At 56.4% G+C, this 23,835-nt stretch overlaps 2 protein-coding genes and 1 long non-coding RNA gene across 7 annotated transcripts in view; 2 read left to right on the top strand and 1 right to left on the bottom strand.

Annotated features, from left to right (window-relative positions):
- The first annotated feature begins 1,865 nt into the window (after positions 1-1,865).
- Positions 1,866-14,647, top strand: Psd (pleckstrin and Sec7 domain containing). Its single transcript, XM_076834312.1, has 16 exons — positions 1,866-2,519; positions 2,780-2,882; positions 3,350-3,710; positions 4,429-4,869; positions 5,992-6,186; positions 6,351-6,431; positions 6,619-6,731; positions 7,316-7,374; positions 7,486-7,575; positions 11,040-11,083; positions 12,390-12,580; positions 12,665-12,735; positions 12,845-13,002; positions 13,136-13,280; positions 13,551-13,694; positions 14,417-14,647. The coding sequence occupies exons 1-16, from the start codon at positions 1,866-1,868 to the stop codon at positions 14,645-14,647; spliced, it is 3,081 nt and encodes a 1,026-aa protein (XP_076690427.1).
- Positions 14,648-15,311: 664 nt separating this feature from the next.
- On the bottom strand, positions 15,312-22,996 carry Nfkb2 (nuclear factor kappa B subunit 2). Of its 4 annotated transcripts, XM_076834625.1 has the most exons (23): positions 22,914-22,996; positions 21,497-21,761; positions 21,196-21,277; positions 21,039-21,079; positions 20,686-20,784; positions 20,456-20,607; positions 20,093-20,199; positions 19,844-20,002; positions 19,458-19,562; positions 19,246-19,331; positions 18,967-19,162; positions 18,740-18,868; positions 18,404-18,613; positions 18,179-18,320; positions 17,642-17,756; positions 17,337-17,550; positions 17,013-17,182; positions 16,786-16,888; positions 16,507-16,658; positions 16,299-16,368; positions 15,922-16,094; positions 15,674-15,785; positions 15,312-15,578 (listed from the first exon to the last, which is right to left on the bottom strand). In XM_076834625.1, exons 2-23 carry the CDS (start codon positions 21,515-21,517, stop codon positions 15,454-15,456), a joined length of 2,763 nt encoding a protein of 920 aa, XP_076690740.1. In that variant the 5' UTR covers positions 21,518-21,761; positions 22,914-22,996; the 3' UTR covers positions 15,312-15,453. The 4 variants fall into 4 exon arrangements, with proteins under 4 accessions (XP_076690740.1, XP_076690741.1, XP_076690742.1 ...); XM_076834626.1 differs by lacking the exon at positions 22,914-22,996 and having other exon boundaries at positions 15,312-15,575; positions 21,497-21,804; XM_076834627.1 differs by lacking the exon at positions 22,914-22,996 and having other exon boundaries at positions 19,024-19,162; positions 21,497-21,804.
- The window catches only part of LOC143381231 (uncharacterized), a 37,532-nt gene continuing 35,665 nt past the window's right edge, over positions 21,969-23,835 (top strand). The window contains exons 1-2 of one of the 2 annotated variants that reach the window (XR_013088797.1): positions 21,969-22,048; positions 22,424-22,511. This is a non-coding gene — a long non-coding RNA (uncharacterized LOC143381231). Of the gene's footprint in view, positions 22,049-22,221; positions 22,512-23,835 lie in introns of those variants that run through there. The other variant, XR_013088796.1, reaches the window with a different exon arrangement.

The following is a 23,835-nucleotide window of genomic DNA, read 5'->3' as shown; positions in this document are numbered from 1 at the left end:
GTTGGTCTTCTGGGTTTAGGGGGCGGGTCCGGTGTACACCCCTACCGTGTGCTTTGCTCGGCCCCGTGCTCGTGGGGGCGGGAGCGCGTGTGGCATGTAACAGGTCATGTGGCAGCCTCCTGGGGACACGCGTGGGGTCTGGAGCAGGACACGCGTGTGCAGCTGGGCCCTACGTGTGGCTCAGGAGGCAGAGGACGAGAGGACCTGGACACAAGTGTTGTGGGGCATGTGAGGGTCTGGCGAACAAAACGGGGGGGGTCCCTATGCTCTCCCCCTCGTCTAGGGTGGGTCCTAGGTTGGCGGGAGAGCCCAGTGGGGACCTAGAGACCAGAAGGGTTGACAGCCTCAGAGACTCAGGGCCCTGGGAGGGGAGGGGGTGGGGGGATTAGCGCTGCTGAGCGGCGCGTTGGGGGGGGCGTTGGAGGAGGGACTGAGAGGCGGGCGGGCCTGGAGCAAGCGGGAGCCGTGCTGCCTTCACAGCTGAGCAGGGCCCAGCCTCTCCTTTGCCTCTCCTCGGTCCCAGCTCTGGACGAGCAGCGGTGAGTACTGAGGTAGCTCTGAGTAGGGGCTGCACAGGGGACACTCACGAGGGCCCTGTTGAGCTTCAGGAACCTACCTGGCAGGGTTGCTGCTCCTGGCCTCTGCCTCTACTCCGCATTGCTGCCAGAGCCCTCTTATCCCTTTATGGTCCCTCCTGGGCTAGGCAAGATCTGTCATAACCCTAAGGGGAGGAGGGAAGGAGAGGGATACGGTGCAATCTTACCCTCCAGAGATCCCGTGACTGTTGAGGGGGAGGGGACAGTGTGTGTCCCTGCTTGAGTATATGTGTAAATGTGCATCTGTATTTGTATGTGATTGTGACCAGTAGGTTGCTTGTCCAATACACCTGTGTCTCTGTGTGCCTTGGAGAATGAGAACCTGTGTGTACATTTGGGTACCTCTTTGTGTGTTCCTGTTTGGTGATGGTGTGTGTGTAAAACAAGCATGTGCCTTTTCGTTACACACATATTTGTTATGACTGTGAGAGGTATGAGGGTGTGTCTTTGAGCAGTATGTGTGTGCATCTGTGACTGGGTGTGCTGGAGGGTGTTGCCCATGAATGTTTTTGTGTACTGATATATTTGTCTTTATGTTTTTTTGTGTGTGCATGCGTGTGTGTGCATGTGTGTGTGTATGTTTGCATGTGCATTTATACCCGTATGGAAAAAAAAAAAACATGTATCTTTTCCATTCAGCATATAATATCTATGTATTAAAGATAGAGGTCTCTGTTCAGGCCTCTGCTATGCCTCTCAGCCCTTCATCGTCCCTATATAACCCCTGTTCTTCCTTTCGTTCCAGAAGGTCTGAGTTCTCCCTCTCTGAGTGAGGGTCTCCCATAAGAGGGACTATAGAGCACTAGGGCTGAGTAATGGTGATGGTTGACTGACATTCCTGATCCAGAGGTTGGAATACCAGCTTCCCCCACACCAGAAGTAGCTCCAAATTGCCAGAGACTCAGCTCACTCAACTTTTGAACTAGCTTCCTCACTCCTCCCAGGGTGATGCTCAGGGCCCCCAGGTAGAAGGAAAGGATCCAGGGTCTCATTGGGTGGATGATTTTTTTCTTCTCAGGCCTCCAAGGAAGTACCCTCCAGGGATGGGATCAATGACCCCATATTTCCAGGGTGGGCTAGGTCCCTGGAGTGCAGAGACCCAGCCAACTTTCCTCTCCTTTTCTCTGCTGACCTGCCTATCTAACCCACGGGCACTTCACCCCCTGCTCCCCCTCCTCTCTTGCAGGCCTGTTTGAAGAGCATGCAGCCCCCTTACTCCCCACCTGGCCTCGCCATCCCTGCCCCCCCAGCCTGACCCCCGGCCCCAGCATGGCCCAGGGTGCCATGCGCTTCTGCTCGGAAGGTGACTGTGCCATCTCCCCACCACGATGCCCTCGCCGCTGGCTCCCCGAGGGCCCAGTGCCCCAGAGCCCCCCAGCCAGCATGTATGGCAGCACAGGCTCCCTGCTGCGGCGAGTGGCAGGTCCAGGTCCCAGAGGCCGGGAACTGGGACGTGTAACCGCACCCTGTACACCTCTGCGTGGCCCCCCTTCTCCCCGCGTTGTACCCTCACCCTGGGCACCCTCTTCACCCACTGGGCAGCCCCCACCGGGGGCCCAGAGCTCCGTGGTCATCTTCCGCTTTGTGGAGAAGGCCAGTGTGAGGCCACTGAATGGGTTACCTGCTTCTGGAGGCTTGAGTCGGAGCTGGGACTTGGGTGGAGTTTCTCCTCCCAGACCCACCCCAGTCCTTGGGCCTGGCTCCAACCGGAAGTTTCGGCTAGAAGCATCCACATCAGATCCACTCCCAGCTGGAGGAGGTTCTGCCCTTCCTGGCAGCAGGAACCCCTTACGTGGGCCACCAGTCCCACCCCAGGTTGGAGCAGATGGTCTTTACTCTTCTCTTCCCAATGGTTTGGGGGGCCCCCCTGAGCGCCTGGCTACACTATTTCGAGGACCTGGTGAAACTGGATCCCTGAACCAGGTATGCAACCTGCCTTTGGTTTCCTGAAGCCCTAGTGCCCCAATGAAGGGGCAAGGCTTGGTTCCCCTGTCAGGCTTGGGCCTGTCTCTGAATCTTTCAATGTCCTAAATCTGTCTCTTTCTTGCCTTCTGTGTTTGTCCTTGTGTCTCTGCACCTCCATTTCTGTCCCTGTGTTTTTATTTGTTTCTATCCCATATTGTCCTTGTATATCTCTGGCTTCATCTCTGGGCGCTGCCTCTGTCTCTCCCTCCTTGGCTCAGGGGGACACCTGGTCCTCTCCCCGGGAAGTCTCCTCTCATGCCCAGAGAATTGCTCGAGCCAAATGGGAATTCTTCTATGGCTCCTTGGATGCCCCCAGCTCAGGTAAGGCCTGGGACTGAGCCAGGGGAAGGGGCAGGGCCTCCCAACAGCAGCTGAGGACAGGTAGGGAGGCTTCCTTCAAACCTGCCCCAATCCTTTCCTGGGCTCCTTAGTTAGCCAAAGCCTCTCCCAGCCTCAGTCTTCCCATATGTGTCATGATGGTGGACAGGCATAGAATGGGAACCTGAAGGAGGTTCAGCCATGGAGGGAGGGGACAGCAGAATATCAGGGTCATTCTTTGGAGTAGAAAAGACACTGATCTCCTTCAGGCTTCTCAAAGTTGACAATGATTTAGTTTGAAATGAACTCCACTGGCACAAGGATAAGCAAAGTTTGTGACAGGAGGAATGGTGGCTAGACAGTGAAAGAACTTCCTGCCAACATGAGACCATGGGGGAGTTGCAGAATAGGACCAGGACAGGGGACTGAAATGGATAAACTCCTGACCCGTATGCCTATGCACACTACAGGTGCTAAACCCCCAGAGCAGGCCTCCCCATCTCCATCTGGGATGGGCTCAGGGCAGGGCTCTGGGGTAGCTGTGGGGCAAGCAACCAAGTACTCCGAGACGGACCTGGACACGGTGCCCCTGAGGTGCTACCGAGAGACTGACATCGATGAGGTGCTGGCTGAGCGGGAAGAGGCTGACTCAGCCATCGAGAGTCAGCCCAGCTCTGAGGGCCCACCTGGCACTGCCTGCCCACCTGCCCCACGTCCTGGCCCATGCCCTGGCCCTCATTCCAGCCTGGGCAGTGGAAATGAGGACGAGGATGAGGCAGGTGGGGAAGAGGATGTGGATGATGAGGTGTTTGAGGCCTCAGAGGGGGTCCGGTGAGTGGAGAACTGGGAGAGGAAATGGCTTGCTCCTTCCCACTGGCCCAGAGACAAGGAGGTGGGGTGGGGGTGTCATAGGGACATAGATAAGGATGAGAGCAGGGCTGGGAGGGTCAGAACCAAGCTGGTGGTTCTGACAGGGCAGTGTGGAGTGTAGATTTCAGGCAGAGGACTGAGGCCTGGCAGTGTTGGGGATGTGGGGGCTTCAGCAAGAATCCAGGAGACAGAGGAGCCAACAGCATTTAGAGGATCAGAGACAGGAATGAGAGATCAGAAGTCAGAATTCATCCTGATGACATGGGAGCATCAGTCCAGAACCTGGGGACAGGCAGGAGACTGGGGAGCGTGGGGGCTTTCCTTTCCGTCTCACACCCCATTGCAGCTTGGAGCCTCATCTTCTCCTAAGATGTTGCCAGAAATAGAAATGGGATGGCAGGAGGGAAGCGGATCAGGGGAAAGGAGGAGAAAGGGAGATTAGCAGGGAGGGAGGAAGAGGGGGATTGGGTGCTGGGGTGGGCAGGGCTGGGGTGCTGCAGAAGCACCGAATCTTTTGCACCCTCAACTAAGCTAGCTCTTTTTTTTTTTGGGGGGGGGGGTTTGAACCTGTGAAAATGGGATCATAATCCCCTTAACAGAGTCAGTGTGAGAGCTCAATAAAATCATGCCCCAAACCTGTGCTCTGGGTCCCTGATCAGACATTTCCTTGCCCTTGCAGGCCAGGTAGCCGGATGCCTCACTCAGGCCCTCTCAAGTCACCTGTGCCCTTCCTTCCTGGGATCAGCCCCTCAGCTGATGGGCCTGACTCTTTCAGTTGTGTGTTTGAAGCCATCCTGGAATCACACCGGGCCAAGGGCACCTCCTATACCAGCCTTGCCTCCCTGGAGGCCCTGGCCTCACCAGGCCCAACCCAGAGCCCTTTCTTTACCTTTGAGCTGCCTCCTCAACCCCCTGCTCCCCGGCCTGACCCACCTGTTCCTGCCCCACTTGCTCCTCTTGAACCGGATTCTGGTACCAGCTCTGCTGCTGATGGGCCTTGGACACAGAGAGGGGAGGAGGAGGAGGCAGAGGCCAGAACCAAGCTGTCCCCAGGGAGGGAGCCCCCTAGTCCCAGCCACTCTGAAGACAGCCTTGGGCTAGGAGTGGCACCCCTTGGCAGGTAAGCAATTCTTTTGGTTTTCTCAGCCCCAAGGCCCTCAGGGTCCCAGAACCAGCTGGTTTAAGGAACAGATCTGAAGTGTGAGGATGTGGTTTGTACTCCTGACCCAAGTGGGATGGTTAACAGATATCTGTTTTCCCATTTGGAGGACGACTTCCATTGACCCCTTGCAACTCCCCTGTGGGCTCAGATCCAGTAATTGGAGAAACCATAATTCAGGACTGGAGGAACCCCAGAGAACATCCTTTATCTCCCCTGGAAGGCCCTTTCCTCCCCAGGTGGAGTCTCTCACTGCCACCTGGCCTGAGGGCTTCTCTAAAGCCCAGTCATCAGCCCCTCCCATATTCTCCCTCCCTGGCCCTCCCCAGTCGGGTGTCTCTCCTCCTGCTCCAGGATCCTCCTTTCACAGCCTAACCTTTCTGCTCTCCCCTTTGCCAGCTACCCTCTCAGTCATGGAAGCCATGGCAACAGGAGGGGGTGGCCAGGAAGACGGGGTTGCCTAGCAACCAGGAGTTTCCGGCCTCTGTCTCTGGGGTGACAGGTGGCTTTTTGAGTAGAGCAGCTGGGGTGGGAAGGAAAAAGAGGGTGAGGGGATGCACCTTGACCCCCAGTTCCCCTAACCCCAGAGCCTACTTCTTGGTGGGCAGAAGGGAGGCACAAAGGAGTCTCCTTTCCCTAAAAGGTGGGAGGAAGAAACACTTGTGAACAGAAGAGTGTCTCTACTGTCCTCAAATCTTTGCCTGACCCTCTACTGTTCCTCCCTGGCAGCCTATCTATCCCACCTCTGCCTATACCTCAGGGCCAGAGGCTCATGTTCCATGTGTGATAATAGGGAATGTGTATCTAATAGCAAACCCTGGGAGCTTTGGGGAAGCAGCCGGAACTCCCACAGCAATAAGACAGATGAGGGTTAGACTTGGGGCAGGACTTCCACAGACAGTTGGTAATAATGGGATAGTTTGATGAAAGAACCTATCCAGTCTCCTTCCCTGGAGAAAAGAAAAATGTGTTTCCTATGTTCCCCTCTCCCCTTCTCCATCTCTGGGTCTGGAGGCAGAGGGAGGGTCTGGGGGATCCCAAAGGACCCTGCCCCAGCCCTGAGCTAGTGTTCTACCCTGGCAGTGAACCACCCCTGAGCCAGCTGGTGTCCGACTCAGACTCAGAGCTGGACAGCACAGAGCGGCTGGCCTTAGGAAGCACAGATACCTTATCCAATGGACAGAAAGCGGATCTGGAGGCCGCACAGCGCCTGGCTAAAAGGCTGTACCGACTAGACGGCTTCAGGAAGGCTGATGTGGCCCGGCATCTGGGCAAGAAGTAAAGCCACCGGGCTGGAACTGAGGACGGGGGAGGAGGGAATGCATCCTGGGGGCAGCACCTCCATCCTCTCCATTTAATGTCCCTGGTCTCTAGGTAACCCCCCCGCTGACCCCTTGACACTTCCCCTTGAGATCCCACCTGTCTCTCTGCCCTGTCCACAGCAATGACTTCAGCAAACTGGTAGCTGGCGAGTACCTCAAGTTCTTTGTCTTCACAGGCATGACTCTGGACCAAGCTCTCAGGTGGGTGTTGAGCCCTTGGAGGACAGTCCCTACTGTCCAGGGTTGGTGTTCAGGGGCCCAGCTATGCCTCCCTCAGAGCTCCCTTAAGCTGTCCTTCCCAAACTGATTGGGCATGGCTAAAGGCCAGGGCTGCCTAGCAAGGGGGCTTTGGAAGGCGATGACATCCTCCAACTTCCCTACTTCTCAGGGTGTTTCTGAAGGAGCTGGCCTTAATGGGTGAGACCCAGGAGCGAGAACGTGTGCTGGCCCACTTCTCCCAGCGGTACTTCCAGTGTAATCCGGAAGCCCTGTCCTCAGAGGGTGAGGAGGCTAGGAGTAGGGCTGCCCAGCTGACCACTGAGGCAGAAGGGTGGAGCACTATTGCATGTGTGTGTGCAGAAAGGCATGTAGGCAAGTGAACATGCCTGTAAGCATGTGAACATGCATGTGTTGTCAGACAGTGCTAGTTACATGCATGTAGGCAGGAATATTGTTAGGATCAAGAGAATGTTGTGTAGAGGGAGGTGGCAGTTGTGTTTGCATGCAGTTGTTGAAATACATGTGCAGTACCATGCTTGGCTGGAGTGGAGATTTGCACTGGTCTGCATACACTGTGGGGTAGACTTGTTTGTGCTTAGTGCATAGAGGCATGTGCGTGTTGGAGGCAAACAGGGAGCAGTCCCTAGCACCTTAGGGAGCTAGGGAGATGGGTAAAGGTCCATGCTGAGGGATCTGCTGGAAGACAGTGATAGGGAGAGTTCACTAATGGGGTTCCAGTCTAAGGAAGATGTGATTGTGGGCCAAAGGGGGTCCTGAAAAGGGGCAGGATGAACTGAATGGTTAGGAAGACCAGCTGTAAAGAATCCCTGGGAGGGGGCCAAAGCTGATTGTCAATTCTTTCTTAGATGGGGCCCACACACTGACCTGCGCCCTCATGCTACTCAACACAGATCTTCATGGCCACGTGAGTTGGGGGTGGGAAAGTGGGAACAGAAAACAGGCCCCTGCCCAGAGACTTCAAGGCCTGGGAGGCCCACGATCTCCCAAGCTTATAGGCTTCGGTTTCCTTCCTTAGAACATTGGGAAACGCATGACCTGCGGGGACTTCATTGGGAACCTGGAGGGTCTCAACGATGGCGGCGACTTCCCCAGGGAGCTGCTCAAGGTGGGTGGGGGGCGGGGCAGGGTAGAAGCTGCAGTAGGGGAAGGAGAGACCACCCGGTGACCAAGCCTGAGGGAGGTGGGCGGGGGATCGCCAGCCACTGCTCCTGCCACAGGAGGCTGGGCTCTAGTGACTCAGCCTGGGTACCGCCCCCTCGCCCTGCCCCCCCCCTCCGAGAACATGCGCACACGCTTGCAGTAGCTGCTGCGTGTGGTGGGGGAGGGGAGCTGAGCAGGAGGCCCTGAACTCTGCATTTAACCTGAACAGTTCCCCCTCTTCTAATGTGCACTGAGGTTGGAAGGCGAGGTAGGGGTCCCGGGTGGGGTGGGAGAGGGGACATAGGCACTCCAATCCCTAGTGTGTACAGCTACAAAGACTTTCCAGGTAACCTCTTCCTGGGAGGGACCTGGAGGTAGAGGGACCTGGGCTGGACAAAAGCTTTTCCAAGGTGTTGAAGCGAGAACACAAAGTTGGGACTAGATTCTGCGTTCCTGCAGGTGCAGACCACAAGCCTAGGCGCCAGCACTTGAGGAATCAGGAAGACAGGGGCTGGTGGTGGGAGAAGCGAGGCATGCCCATCTCGTGGGTTCACTCCTTTCCCTGATCGGGTTGTGTTTTATCCAGGGAGGCCTGGACTCAGAGGAACCCCTAGGGTGGGACAAAGGAGTCTTTGGACCACAACATACATATGACTGCAGAGGACGCATCCTAGGATGTATCTGGACTTGGGGTGTGTTGGGCTTCTGAGTTTTGGGATGTATCTGAGTCAGGGCAACCATTACCAGTTGAGGTGTATGCTTGAGTTGTGTATGTCTGGCAGGGTGCATTTGAATCAATGGGTGTATGACGTGTTTGTGCTTCAAGGGTGTGCTGAGGGCTTCTGTGTGTTAGGTTTCCATCTTCGAATTGGCTGATTTATGACATACATCCGTGAATAGAGTATGTTTTTAAGTTAAAGATGGTACATTTTGAAGTGTACAATCGGGGTGAATGGGAATTGGTGTGTTAGGGTAGTTGGAGTGTATGTTTGAACTGGGGTGTGTAGTTGAGATGCACACATGGGCGTTTGGGGTATCTGAGGGTGAGCTTGAGAGGCCGGGACTGTCCATGGCTATCCCTCCAGTCTAAGTGAAAAAGCGCCGTGGGGAGGCCTTGTGACCTCTCCCCTCACCACCACCTCCAGCCCTGAGGTGCCGGGACGGAGTTCCAGACCCTATCCGCAGTCCGCCCCCACAGCTCGGTGCTGGGCGCGCGGAGCGCTGGGGGCCAGCGTCCCCTGGCAGCCCCCACGCCTGCGCCCCCGCGGGCCTCCCCCGGCTGTCCCCCGGCGGCGCGGGGGCCCCCTGGCGCTCCAGCGCCTCCATTTTGCACCATCCCCGCCCCCAGCCTTCCTTCCCTCAGCTCCACTCCCCTCCCCGTCGGCGCCCCCTCCTTCTCGTGGAGCTGCGGAGCAGACAGCGCCGCCGCCGCCGCCGCCGCGCTCGGTGCGTCGGTGGGAGCCGGCCGGGCTCTGGCCGCGCGCTCGCGCCGGCTGTCGGGGAGCCGTCCGCGGGCCGGCCGGGCGGTCCGGGGCCGAGGGCGGGCGGGGGCATGGCCGGGGGCCGCGGCGCGCGGGCCGGGCCAGCATGATCGGCGTCAACAGCATCCACAGCAGCGCCGGGCGGCTGCGCTCGCGCTCGCTGTGCTCAGTGCGTTACGGGCGCACCCACCGCGGCGCGGAGACCCTGTGCTACGGCTGGCCGCAGCGCTCACGCAGTCTCAAGCCCGTGCTCTACACCGACCTGGTGGTCAGCCGCCTGCAGAACCGCAAGAAGAAAAAGGCGGTGAGGGCGTGGGGGCTGCGGCCCACGCCAGGGTCGGGGGGCGACAGAGAAGGCGGCTTGAGGGAGGCTCCGAGGGCGGCTGAGCTGAGGAGGGCATGGATGGAGCTGTGGGAAGCGGGGGAGCCCAATAGGGACAGAGCTCATGGGCTGCCGGAGGTGGGCATGAACTCGCGGAGGGGGGATGGCAAGGTGGTCCTCACAAACCCGAGTCTTTTGGAGACGAAAAGCGTTTTCTAGATGGGAGCGTGACATGGACTCACTGACGGGGTTCAGGACCTTGGAAGGAAGGTGTGGCGCTCCAAGCAAAATGGGGGTCTTGAGAGTTGGCAGGGATGAACTGGAAAATTGGAGACAGGGTTGCAGGTTGGATCTTGGTGGCTGCTTCAACCTTCTGGTCAGAGTTGGGGCGTCAGGGTTCAGATTCTGAGGCATGGCAGGGTTTGGGTCAGGTGTGTCTTAGGAGGGCTATGCATTGATTAGCTTGGCACGTGCTGTGGGTGCCTCCACCCTGGGGCAGGATGTACCGGTGTGGGATGCCTGGGTAGCCTTGTAACCAGGTACGGTTATGGGCAGTGAGAGAGTCAGAGACTGTGGTATGTGTGTGTGTGTGTGGGGGGTTTGGAGGGACCTGTGTCCCATCATGGGGAAGGCGCCGACGTCACCACTGCACCCAGCTCTCACGCAGGCAGTATCACATGCCACACATAGCAAAACACACACTTGCTGGGGACACACCCACTCACACAGGCTGTCGGAAGCACCCCCACAGTTGGAGGAGATGGCATGGACCCATATTTCAGGCCACTCCCCCAAAGAGGGGCCCTCTATGCCATCCTGGAGGCCATTTTCTCTTCTGACCACCTCAGAGTCCCCATGTATCTCCAGGCCAACTGTAGGGAGGAGAGAAGAAGAAGAGACAGAAGAAGACACTGGTTTAGAGGCTTACAATTTGGGGTGGATAGGCTTTGGAAGGTAAAGCTTCAGACTTGTGGTCACTTCTCAGTAATATAAAGTGTGCAGGTGGCTAGGGGATGGACCACTGGCATTGGCTTGCTGGTGCTGTCTGGGTTGGGGGAAGGTCTCAGCTTGTCCTGGGGTTTGGAGCCATGAGTGTATGTTTTAGCCAAGTAAGGAGCTGGGAGAGTGAGCCCCTATTGTGGGACCTCAGTTTCCCCATATGCTGTGTGTGGGCTTATTCTGTGGGAAGAGGCCAGAACACATGGCTGGGGGAAGGAGGGTTTATTGGGCTGCTCTTCCCCATTTCCTTAGGGCTATGTTTCTCCCATCAGGATCTGAGCAGGAGTGTCCCTTAATAATAATAAAGATAATAATAGCAGCTGCCATTTATTGTGCATCAGCCATGTGCCAGGATTCCCTGCACTGCTTGCCCCCACATGTTGCTATGTTTGTTCCTCCCCTTGGATACCTGCCCAAAGTCATAGAGCTAAAGTGGCAGAACTGGGCCTGGGTATTGGTACTGTATTCCAGAGTCTATGCTCATGGTCATTATACATTGCTGCCCCTTTCCCCTTAGATCTGGCTCTTCTCCCAAGTTGGGAGGGAGGGCTTTGAGCTCTGACATTGGGGTACCTAGTATGCTTTCCCCCAGGACTGACCCATACTCCCTGATTTGTTCTTCCCCAGGCCTTGTACAGCTCCATCAAGAATGAAAAGTTGCAGTGGGCCATGTGAGTCCCAGGGCTGTGTGGGGTTAGGGGTTAGGGGTGGGGAAGAGCTGCCTGGGTTACGGAGTCCTGAGGCTGTGGGTACAGGGAGGTGGGTAAGAGGCAGTGTGGCTGCCTTGCTTCCTTCTTTGGAGATGCCCTGCTTAGACTTGGGGTCTGTTTTGTCTCCAGCTGGGTTGTTATGACAAGCTGGGTTGGATGGGAGGAGGTGTGCTGAGACGTAAAAGGAAGGTCTCCTGGTAGCCTCGCAGGAAAGCAGAGGCCTCTGGAAGGGTAGTCTTGATCAGTAGTACAAAAGGACCCCCGTGGGTCTTAGGGAGCCCAGGTATCCCAGAACAAGGGGCTATGTTGTATCTTCTTGGTATCCCCAAGTAGAAACATAGGCAGGCCCAAAGAAAGTCATGGAAGGTCCAGCATGAGGGAGAAGGTCCAGTTTTGGCCTTGGGGCCTCCAGTCTGAGGGTAGAACCCTCAAGTAACAATCAATCTATCATTTGTATTTGTTGCTATCTACTGAGAGTTCAGTCACTGCCCAGTTTGACTAGGAGCTCCCAGTCTTTAGGAGAGACCTCAGAGAGGCAGAGCTCAGAATTAGAGTACAAAGAGAAATCAGGGAATGTTTTATGGAGGATTGGAATTGAGGCTTCCCTGAGGGGAAGCATTTGGGAGGCAAAGGTGTGGCTGAAATGAGTGTGAAATGGGGAGACCACAAGGAGGCAGGCCTGATTGGAATGAAGAGAAAGAGTATTGGGGAGATGTAGTATAAATTTCATGTAGGAGACAATGGGGAGCTACTGCAGGTTCTAGAGCAAAGGAGTGACAAGATAGAATCTCTCTCTCTCTCTCTCTTTTTTTTTTAATCTGACAGAAACTGCAGACCAAGATTTTTTTTGGAGGGCACTAGGAAGCTATCCCTTCCACCATTTAGCCAACAAACTATAAGCAAAGCCTCATAGTTTAGGTTAGGTACAGTTGAGACAGTGTTGAGTCAGACATGTGTCTGTCCTGATAGAGGAGGGTGTGAGGGTTGGGTGTGTATCTAGAAATAGAGAGGATGGGGATGGTTACATGTGAGGGGAGGAAAGGACAGCTGTGGCTCTACTCTGGGGATGTCTAGTTTTAGGAAGGAGACATGCTGCCTTGAGGAGCCCTGTTCTGAGAGGGGAAACCCTGTGGCAGGAGCCTCAGGTTGAAGAGACCCCCTGCAGCTCCACAAACACTGGAGGAGCTTTCCAGGGTGGGCAGAAGCCAGGGCTGAAGGGGGGTATGGCTCCATGACCAGCTCCCCTCTGAGGCCATCACACCTGCAGAGACGAGGAGGAACTGAGGCGCTCTCTGTCTGAGTTGGCCGACCCCAACCCCAAGGTCATCAAGAGGGTCAGCGGGGGCAGTGGCAGCGGCTCCAGCCCTTTCCTGGACCTGACTCCTGAGCCTGGGGCTGCCGTCTACAAGCACGGGGCCCTGGTGCGAAAGGTGCACGCAGACCCTGACTGCAGGAAGAGTACGTGGCCAGGAGGGGGGTCTGGGGGATGGAGGGGGGTGGGCCTGTCCCAGGCCCCCCTGACCTGCCTTCCTTCCCCCCCAGCACCTCGGGGCAAGCGGGGTTGGAAGAGCTTCCACGGGATCCTCAAGGGCATGATTCTCTACCTGCAGAAGGTGCGGGGCCAGGCCCATGGTGGGGGCTGTGCTGACTTGGGAGGGAGAGTGGGTGGCCTGGGCTAGGCCAGGCCAGACTGAGGCCAGGACAAGATGGTCACCCCTGCAGGAGGAGTATCAACCTGGGAAGGCACTCTCAGAGGCAGAGCTCAAGAATGCCATCAGCATCCACCACGCTTTGGCCACCCGCGCCAGTGACTACAGCAAGAGGCCCCATGTCTTCTACCTGCGCACTGCTGACTGGCGGGTCTTCCTCTTCCAGGCTCCGTGAGTGTCCTTTTCCTGTTCACCCCAGACCCTTTCCTTGTCCCTGGATTGCCTCATTTCTTCTCAGGCCACATCCTGAGCCAGGACAGACATCCCTTGGCCCAGATCCCAAGGGACTGTGCTGTCTCCCCAGGAGCCTGGAGCAGATGCAGTCCTGGATCACTCGCATCAATGTAGTCGCTGCCATGTTCTCTGCACCCCCCTTCCCAGCTGCTGTTAGTTCCCATAAGAGGTTCAGCCGCCCTCTGCTGCCCAGCGCTGCCACCCGCCTCTCCCAGGTAGCCCCAGTTCACTTGGCCCACCTGCTGCCAGTGGGATGGAGTGGGGCAGGCCCAGGCTGGGTGCACTCCAGGCTGCTGTGTATTGAATCCCTATGACAGTCATGGGAGACAAGCAGAGGCTGAAGTCCAGCCCCTACACTACTTGCTAAGCTGGAAACCCAGCCATAGTGTGCTTTGCTTGTCCAAAGGGACACCTTGTTAAAATTTGCCCAAAGGCACTGTATATCTAGATAATAGTGACCCTGACTGTTCTCTCCTGGCTGTTAGGAGGAGCAGATGCGGACCCACGAGGCCAAACTGAAGGCCATGGCAAGCGAGTTGCGTGAGCATCGGGCCACCCAGCTGGGAAAGAAGGCCCGAGGAAAGGAGGCTGAGGAGCAGCGGCAGAAGGAGGCCTACCTGGAGTTTGAGGTGAGTCTCCCTGCTTGGTACTGTGCTTCCCAAACAGGCTCAGGCTAGGGTTAAGGGTGGGGGCTTTTATATTTATTTATTTATATGTGGTGCTGAGAATTGAACCCAGTGCCTCACACATACTAGGCAAGTGCTCTACCACGGAGCCACAACCCCAGCTCAAGGGTGGGGGCTTTTAAGAGTTGTATCAGCAGGGTGACCTTGGGCTTAATCTCTCTGAGTGTAAGTTTTCTCTTGGGAATAAGGGTAACACTCCACACTCCCTAGGGTCAGGAGGTAACACATCTGTTTCCTGACTCTGGTAAAAACTCAAGAAATGGCTGAGCATGGTAGCGCATTCGCTGGGGAGGCTGAGACAGGAGGATTGTGAACTCAAAGCCAGTCTGAGCAAAAGCGAAGGGCTAAGCAACTAAGACCCTGTCTCTAAATAAAAAACAAAAAATAGGGCTTGGGGTGTGGCTCAGTGGTTGAATGCCCCTCAGTTCAATCCCTGGTACCAAAAAAAAAAAAAAACCAAAAAAAACCCAAACCAAAAAACCTCAAGAAATGTTAGCTGTAACCCACAGGTAGTTCTGAGAGCCCAGAGAAAGTCATCAACCTGCCAGCTGGGGTCTTTTGGGGTATAAAGGTGGGTGGGACATTCCATCTCCTAGCTGGTCATGGGTGTGGGAAGGGCTGGGAGGGGAGAACAGGTACTCATGGCTCCTGGCCCCCTGCCTCAGAAATCCCGCTACGGTACCTACGCAGCACTGCTTCGGGTCAAGCTGAAGGCAGCCAGCGAAGAGCTGGATGCCATAGAGGCAGCGCTGGCCCAGGCCGGGAGCATGGAGGACGGACTCCCTCTGCCTCACTCCAGTCCCTCCCTGCAGCCCAACCCCACCAGCCAGGCCCGCACTCAGCGTCCTGGCTCAGAGCCTCGGTCAGGGGCAGGCAGCACAAGGCGGAAGCCCTGAACAGGGAGTGGGAGTGTGGGGGATGGTGCCTGCTGGGCACCTGCATGATGACATGGCCCTGCCTAAGCCCGGGCCGGCCTCGGGCCACCCATGAGGGCCTCCTGGCCCAGGGCCCGACCGCGCCGGACGCGGTGTCCGGGGCAGGGCAGGGTTGGGCATGGGCCTCAGGAGCCTAGGCTAAGGGCGCCTCTAAGACCCCTTTTGTGATAATGTTTTGCACTTTTTCGTACAGGGTGGGTGGGGGTGGGAGGGGCCAGTGCCCCGGAACTTTTGATGGGGTCCTTTTTTTTTTTGTGGGAGAGGCCTGACAACATTTCCGCTTTCTGCCAAGACTATCCCCACCCTGACACCAGCAGTCACACTCTCCATCCTGGGGCCTGGCTCAGACAGAGGCCCAGATTTGAAGCTGAGCTGGTTTCCCTCCTTTTCCATGAGGGCTCACCTCTCTCTTTCCAGAGGTGGAGGAAGGGCATCCACATTGAGGCCCCATCCACAGACCAGGGTGGCACCGCCTGCTTTCCCTCCCTCAGTGGGCCCTGTCCTTTGTACAGCCTCTGCCCCATTAAAACTGCTCTGAATTGCTGGCTGGGTCTTGTCATCTTGTTGGCTTGGGGCCAGGGTAGGAAGCTGGTTCTAGGGACTAGAGTCACACTGGGGGCTGCCATAAGATGGGAAGGGGGGTCCTCCCAGAGAATCTTTTATTTGCTCCAACTGAGGTGTGGGCATGGGGTGTTAAATAAGATTTGGATTAGATAGGGATGCTGTACAGAGAAGTTCAGGAAGAGGGCTGAAGGGCAGGTGGCAGTTCAGTGCACCTGAGGCTGGGGGTGTCCATGGCAGAGCCCTCCTGGTGGCTCAGGGGGTGGGCCCAGCTTCTCTGCCTCCTGTTCCACTGACTGGCTTCCATATGCACTGTCTTCCTTCACTTCTGCTGGAGGGACACAGGGAAAGGAACGGGGGCAAGTCAAAGGCTCAGGCCTCCCACCCTCCAGACCCAGCTCCGTCTTCCAGGTTGGCCCCCTTTACCTGTGCTAGGCAGCTTTTCTCGGGTCTCAGGACCTCTTAGCAGTCGCACTCCTTCATCTAGACCCATGTCAGACAGGGCATCCAGCAGACCTGACAAGTCACCACCAGCCAGCTGAGGAGAAGGAAGAGACAGGAGGTTTGAATCATGCTTAGGGCATTAGGGTGGGGAGCTCAGGGGCCAAGGAATCATCTGGGCTCTGAGGTGGGGAAAGCATATGGGGGCTGGGATAGAGTATAGATTGTCCCACCTTATAACTGCGCAGGAGGCTGCCACTGGGTGAAGCTGTCTTCCGGTATGTGTCCACTAGACTGCGCAGTCCTAGCCGCTCTGCCAGCTCTGCCCAGCTACCCTGGGCTTCTGGCCCATCTAGCAGCTGCTCCAGATTCTGTAAGGCTGTCTCCCCAAGTGATAGCCCTGGTCCTGATGGGGCACAGATATAAACATGTCAGTTGACTCCAGATATGGGCAGAGACAGATACCTGGACACCACCTTTCCCCTGGAAACCTGACAGTCAAGGCCACTGGGACAGAAGATTGAAAGGAAGAACCCTCCTTCAGAGGTTTTGAAGGAGAAGACCTCTGTTAAGATGCTCCTGGGGCCTGGGAATATCTGTGAGACCTTACCTGCAGGGCTGGGTGGGGTCAAGGGGGGCTCCATGATGTTCTGAGCAGCATTAAGCAGCAAGGTCTTCACCTGGGGAGATAGCTTTGACTACTTCCCATCCTACTCTTTAAGCCTAGCTACCTGGAAGTCCACACTCTGGGCCCCATTCCCAAGTCTAGGAGGTACCTGGTGCATTGTTAGTTACTTCCAGTGCCAGGATAGCCTCACCTTGTTGCTGCGAGTGAGGTCAAGAGGTGTGTGGCCCCGGAAGCTGCTCTGGATGTCCCTCTCAGGTCCCTCGGAATCTGAGTCACTTCCAGAGGTTGGAGGTGAGGGCAGTGGGCACAGAGGCTCTTCGTTTTCTGCGTGAATGTCAGCACCTGGGGAAGGAAGGCAGTCATACAGTGGGACAATGGGGGCCTACCTTAAGAAATACAAAATGGGGGTACTAGGAGCACCCTTTTCCTCCCCTTGCCCTGTTCATATGCCTCTATGGGTGAGACTGACCAGCCTTTAGAAGGAGACGGGTAAGGGTTGGGGATCCCAGTCCAGCTGCCAGGTGTAGGGGTGTGTTTCCGGCAAAGGTGCGGGCGTTCACATTGGCATGGAGCTGTGGGGTGCAAGAAAGAGGACCCCAGTATGGTTCAGTTGACTGACCCTTCCCACACACCTCATCATCATTCTCAATCTCCCTGCAATCTTGGCTCTACCCCTTCCACAATCCTCATTCCCACCTTGGTGACCAGATGTGTAACCAACCCCAGCTCCTCCATCTCGGTGGCTAGATGCAGTGCTGTTCGGCCTCCCTGTCGCTCTGCAGCCTCCACTTCAGCTCCATTGTCCACCAGCAGATCCAGGCACTCAGGGCTTCGGGCGTGAACTGCCAGGTGTACTGGATACAGTCCTGGGAATGCAGGATATCAGTCTATAGCTGTGATCCCAAAGTGGCCCCAAGATTAGCCCTGATGAGCCAGTTTCAGCACCTAATGTCCACTTGTAAGACACCCTCATTGGTCTTCACCTCTACCCTCCAAGTTTGGAGTCGGTGGGGAACTTACCCTCAAAATCAGGCATATGTAACAGCTGGGGCACAGTGGGAGCTCCACTGTGCAGCAGTGCTTGCAACAGGTTTGGGGCTCCAGCACCTGCCCGCAGTGCCAGGTGCATGGCTGAGTCTCCATGCCGATCCAGCAGTGCAGGGTCTGCACCCACCTGTAGCAGAAAGCTCACCACCCTTGTCTGTCCAGTTATCACTGCCAGGTGCAGGGGTGTCTGAGGAAAAGTCAGGGTGAGTCAGGGCCAAGCCAGCTTAAACCCACCTGCCTTCCAACTGCTACTCCCTCACCAGTAGGTGCCCCCTCACCTGGTGCAGGTGGTTGGTGAGGTTGACAACACCGAGGTGCTGGGCATGGTAGATGACATGGGCTATCTGCTCAATGACACTGGTCTGCCCGTGGATGATTGCCAGGTGCAGCGGCCTGGGGATTGAGGAGTAACTCTGTCTTAGCAAGCCCAGCCACTCAGGATTATCTGCCCTCAAAACCCCACCACTTCTTTCCTAGTCTCTCTGGCTGGGGCTTATTGAACCCAAAATATCTCCAAGGACATCGTGGTACCTGAACTTAATCCTTCTCTGCACTTTTTTAGGTAAATAATGGCTATTATTATGTCCCTTCTTCAGTTGACAAAACTGAAGTTTGGAAAGGGTAAGTACCTTGAGCAGAACTAGCAAATAGTGAGATTTGCAGTGAAATTCACAGAACCTGAATTCTGGTCTTTTCAACTCCAGGGGCCAGTTCTTTGCAGATCCCTTCTTGCTCCCACACCACGACCTTGCATCAAGGGTGGTAAATCCCAGACCCTAGGAAGCCCGGCCTCGGCCCGCCCTCTAGCCGCCTACGTGTCTCCGTTCTCGTCCTGAGCCGTCAGCAGGTGGCGCTGTCCCGCCAGCAGCGCGCGCGCGTCCGCCGTGACGCCGTAGTCGAGCAAGGCTCGGGCGCTGCGCTGCGTCAGGCCGAACAGGCGCGCGTTGTACTCCCGAGCTGGGGGTGACAGGGGGCATGGAAGGATGCATGATTGGTCTCCAGCCCCGGCGTCCCGACCGTTCACATTTTGGAAGCCATACCTCGCAGCAGGGCGTCCGGAGCCTGTGGTTCGCCCTCTGGGTTTCCAGGGGGCGCGCTTGGCTCTGTCACTTCCTCCATAGCATCCACACCCGGCGCGTTGGAGGCCATCTGCGCCCCGCCCCCGCCGCCCGGGTAGCAGCCCATTGGGGCTGCGCCGGACTGGTAGGGGCTGTAGGCCAAGGAGGAGGGGAAAAAGCCGAGGCTGCCACCTGTGGGTACAGGCAGGGCTGTGGGGAGCGGGCACCAGCCAGGACTCTCCCCAATTTCTTCCCCACCATTTCTTTCCCCCCTATCCCTATCCCCTCCACACCTCTTCAGCCTTCAGCACCCCTCACCTCCTCCTCCAGCTCCTCCATAACCCCCAGCAGAGCCCCCAGAGCCTCCACCCATGTGCGAGCCACCTCCAAAGGGCTGGGAGAAGGTAGGCAATGCCTTCCTCCGCTTCCGCTGCACCTCCTCCTTGTCTGGGGGCAAAGGCAAACAAATGTTAAATCTCTAGTTCAAGGGTCATGCCTTAGCATCTCTTCTTTCAAAAGTACTCAGACTGACTCCTAGAAATCACCTCTTGGGAACCCTCCAGCCCAGCCCAGTCCCATAGGATCCTCAAGCCCAGTTCCACCTTCCACCAGAGGATAATAGGTGAACTGTTTGGAGTCAGATACATCCCCTCCACGCTTGCGTTTCAGTTGTAGGAACACGGTTACAGGCCGCTCAATCTTCATCTTGTGATAGGGAGGTGTCCGGAACACAATGGCATACTGAGAGGGTAGGGGACAACACAGGGTATCAGTCAGGCCTTTGCCTAGTTCATCCCCTAGCCCAGGCCCTGATACCTGAGTACCTGTTTATGAACATCTGTGGGAGAGAAGTCCCCAAAGGCCTGCCATCCATTCTCATCATCCTCATAGAACCGAACCTCAATGTCATCTGCAGGAAAAGTGAAGCTTGACCATAGTTTCTGGGAGAACCTTCACAGCCATTTATCCTGGACCTGCTCTGATCCTCAGGCTAGAACTCAGTGTCCCTAATTCCCAGTTTGGGCTCCAGCCTCACCTTTCTGCACCTTGTCACAAAGCAGATAAACTTCATCTCCACCCCGTACAGAGCCCGCTGTCTTGTCCATTCGAGAAATCTTCAGGTTTGAGGCCCCTGGAGATTCTATGAGGTGGGAAATAGATTAGGTGATATAATGCCACACTGATGGAGCCAGGGGCTTTAGGGTTATTATCTTGACAACCCAGGGGGTGCAGGAATTACTAATGTCCTCTCATTTACCAAAGATGGAAGCAACACTCAGAAGGAGAAATGAGTTGCTCAAGACCATTTAACTCATATGTGGCAGGACCAGGTTCAAACCAAGGCCTGTTTGACTCCATAGCTTGACAATGTCCCTCATGCTCCCTCTGGCATCCAGGCCTGGCACCAGTTAGGATACTTACTACTGTCATGGATGGGCTGGGAAATAACTGGCTTCAGGGGAAGGGAAAAAGAGCCATCGCTGGCTCGAAGGAAGGCAGAGAAGCGTAGACGCACAATACTCAGATCCATCACTTTCTTCAGCTCTTTGGCCTCCTGCTCCAGCTCCCGCCGCTCAGCCTCTGGGTAGTGAGCATATGTGTAACCACTAGGTTCCTCCTCTTCCCTGCTCCTTCTTTGAGTAGTTTCCATGATTCTCCCTGCCTCCATACCTGTAAGACCGTGGGGCCTGGAGCGGAGCCTCTGCCTCTGAAGTTTTTGTATCATAATCTCCATCATATTCTTCTTGGTCACATGCAGGACACCCAGGTTATTGAATCTGGAGAGGAGGAGGAGTCAGAGGCCTTTGCCCATGCATTTCTTTCCTTCTGAGGCAGCCTTCCCACTGCCAGGCTTAACATAGCCCTACTTCCTCAAGGAAGTTATTCTTGTTAATACTTGGGCCCTCTGGTTCTGGGGCCAACCCAAGCCTCCCCCCTTTGTCAGATGCTAAGCACACAAAAATGGGCTGGGGCCTAGGATTGGCAGGCAACAAGGGGCCATCCTAGTGGGGACCAGGGCTAGGGGACACTTACTGGGCAGTCATGTCCTTGGGCCCCACAGAGACAGCACAGACTCCCAGCTCTGAGCACTGCTTGCCCACCAGGCTGTGGGCATGAGCACGAGGTGGGTCACTGTGTGTTACCAGGTCCACCTCAATTTTGGCAGGGCCCTCGTAGTTACAGATCTGAGTGGGGAAGACAGCTGTCAGTAATGCCTCAACATGCTGTCTCTTAGCCTACCCTCCAGCATCATCCTAGCTTACCTTGACAGTGGGATAGGTTTTCCGTCCCTTCTCACTTGAGGCACCAGGCAGGCCTCCATGAGAAGGACCTTCACAGCCATATCTAAATCGGAAGCCACGCTGAAAGTCCAGAGTGACATTGTAATCAGGAGAGACCATCCTAGGTAGCCACACCTCTGGCCAGCAGTGACCATAATAATCAGTTATGTCTACCCTGAACCAGAAGCACCCCCACTGTGATCAACAGCAGCCACCATCCAAACCACAATGGCTTCCTTGGACACTGATCCCTGGGCCCCAAGTCCACCCACCTATAGGTACCCCACTTGCCCCCAAGTTGAAGCCATCCCACACCATCCTTTTTGCTCACTCACTTGCTTAGGCTGTTCCACAATCACCAGGTAGGGGCCATCAGCTGGGGACAGAGGGACCTTGTTAAACTAGGATCTTCTAGCATGTTATCCAGGCAGAGGGCACATGCTCTTCCTTCTCCTCCCTCTAACACAAGGGGAGGTTAGCTGACTTACTAACCTGTCTCGGGGACTGGCTCCTTGGGTTCCACAACGGAGGGACTGAATTTGAAATCATCATATTCAGCAATACCATCCAGACCCTGGTTTGGAGACAGATTGGAAGTGGCTGATTTTGCGCCATCCCAGAACCCTCCCACCTCCCAGCTTCAAACCTAAGCAGCTTGCAGACAGGTGATCAGACTGACAAGCGAGCTGGGATAATCTGAGGACATACAAACGTAAGGGAACTGAGCGGCTCCCGCAGAAAAGACAGACACGGGGGGCACCGGCTGCCTTCAGGGCCAGGCAGCGTGACTCACTGGGTCGTAGCAACTGTCCATGTCTCTGGGCTAGGCCCGGCTCTGTCTGGTGGCTTCGGCCCCTGGTTCTGCTTCTCAGAGTTTTAGGCTCCCGCCTAAGGTGTGTGTGGAGGGGGGGTGACGGGGGGGTGGCGGGTAGGGAATAAATCAGGATAGGGGTGGGAGGAAAAGGGGTGCCCAGATTTGGGGGAGGGTCCGATCTCCTCCGGTCGCCTGTCCGGGTGTGGCGGGTAAGATCCGGTGGAGAGCGAGATCCGGAGCTGGGCTGGGCCAGGGAAGGGGCAGAAAGTTAGAGCAGTTTAGGAAAGTCCCGAAAATACCAGAGGAGGCGGGGCCGGAGGGGGCGGGCCTGGAAATGACGCCAATGGTCCCGCCCCCGGGGCGGGAGGGGCTGGAGGCTCTCACAGGCTGTGGGCACGGACAGCCTGTCCACCCGCAAAGGGCAAGGAGAACCGGGCAAGCCCTGATGGGGGTTAGGTCTCCTCCTCCCTCCAGGGCAGGCGCCGCGGACAGAAGGTCTTTCGCGGCCCGAGAGGCTCAGTCTGAGTCCAGGTCCGCCCCACCCCGTCCCGCGCTCCTCTGGCTTGGAGTAACCTTGGGATTTTCTGCCAGGAGGGAGGCCAAGGCTGATTCACCCCAGGGGCTTTTGGGGGGACATTCCTGCTGTCGGAAGGCCTCCCCTTCGAATGACTTGTAGGCGGGGGGTTCTTCCCAGTTGGGGGCCCTAGGGTGCTGCCCCGAGAACGTGACTCTGGGCTGCAGGGTATGGGAAAGCTGTCTCCTTGGGATAGGTTTCTCTCCCTCTCCGCGAATGTCTCAGCTGCCTAGATTCCCAAGCTGCATCTGTTCCTGGTGCCCAGACCGATCCCTGCACACCTCCGACCCCAGCACAGCCATATGGACTACATGTATGTGTCTCCATCACAGGCATACAAGTGTGTTTCGGCCCAAGTGCTCAGATACATGTTATGTGCAGGGTGTCAACATGCATGTACAAGTGAGCATATCTAAACAGGTGAGTTCCTGAGCTTCTCAGTGTAGGTAAATGTCAGTGCATGGCTAGATGTGTAAGATACGGATGACATGTTTAGGAGGTTGTGAATGAAGGGTGTGTGTCCAGGCATTGGTGCACAGGTGAGCATGTGTGCTTGTGCATGTGTGCGCGAGTTCGACTGTAAAGACACTGCTGTATTCGTGCCTGCACAAGTGCAAGAGTACGTACCGGTCTGCGTATGTTTGAACAAGGATGTCGACGTGTACCTGTGCGTTTTGTTTGCGTCGGCGCTTTCTGGATGTATGCGTCTGCTGCTCTCCAGATCTGGGACTCGGTCACCTAACGGCCTGCCCTCCTGCCTCCTCCCACAGGCCCCCCACCCCGGTATCGTAGCTACCCAAGGGTCTTAACCCGGCCACTCACCGTGGCGACGACTCTAATTCCGGCTACTATTAGCGTCCGACCCGCCTCGGACGGGTGGAGACACTACTCCAGTTACCAGGACACCAACGGGGAAAGCCCCTTTTCCGCCCCCCGGAGGGGGGAATTCCCGTGACGTTTCCGTGCGTCACGCCTCTGGCACCTTTTCATTGGCTGAAAGTTTTAACTCCGGGACTCGCTCAGCCAACCAAGAGCTACCCAGACGCGCCTCTCAGAGCGGAAAGGTTTGGGCTGGGCGGGGAGTAGGGGTGACTGCCCACCTGGTGCAAACTCTGGCCGGAGGGCTAGCCCCTGCCAGGACCGGTGACCTAGCACCTCTCCCAGCCGAGGGCTACGGGGCTCGGTTCTCTTCACCCGCCCAGGCTTGCCCTAGACAGCTGAGAGTCCCGGCTAGTACTGGGCTTTTGCTACTCTTAACGCGTGGCTACCTCCGAGGCTGGGGAACCCCGAGGGGAAGCCGGCTGGTCCCAACCCTCCGGTCCCGCGCCCCAAGCCGGGCCGACTGCTGGGAAGTTAGGGGAAGAGGAAGGAAGTTGACTTTGTGGTCAGACCCAGGGTGCCATCTGGCGGCCTCTCTGGAGTCACTAGGAGACTTTGTACAGAGCCGGAAGGCTCCTCCTCTAATCCTCTAAAGGCACGCCTGTAATCCCAGAGGCTCGAGAGGCTGAGACATTCTGTCGTATGGAGGGAGACTGAGCCCAAAACTTAAATCTACGTGGCAGGTCCATAGCGAACCAGGTTTTCACGCTGACCTGTTCGATAACTCTGAGCTGGGAGAGAGAGAGGAGGTTTTTACCTAGGAGACCCAGGCCTCTTTCATCCACCACACAGATCAATAATATTAGAATTGAACCGGCCCGGTTGCGCACGCCTGTAATCCCAGCGGCTCAGGAGGATTTCGAGT

The sequence above is a fragment of the Callospermophilus lateralis genome, chromosome 15 (assembly GCF_048772815.1).
Source record: "Callospermophilus lateralis isolate mCalLat2 chromosome 15, mCalLat2.hap1, whole genome shotgun sequence".
Taxonomy (NCBI): Eukaryota; Metazoa; Chordata; class Mammalia; order Rodentia; family Sciuridae; genus Callospermophilus; species Callospermophilus lateralis.
The sequence above is the reverse complement of the archived record's forward strand: the minus strand, read 5'-3'. Positions and strand labels throughout refer to the sequence as shown.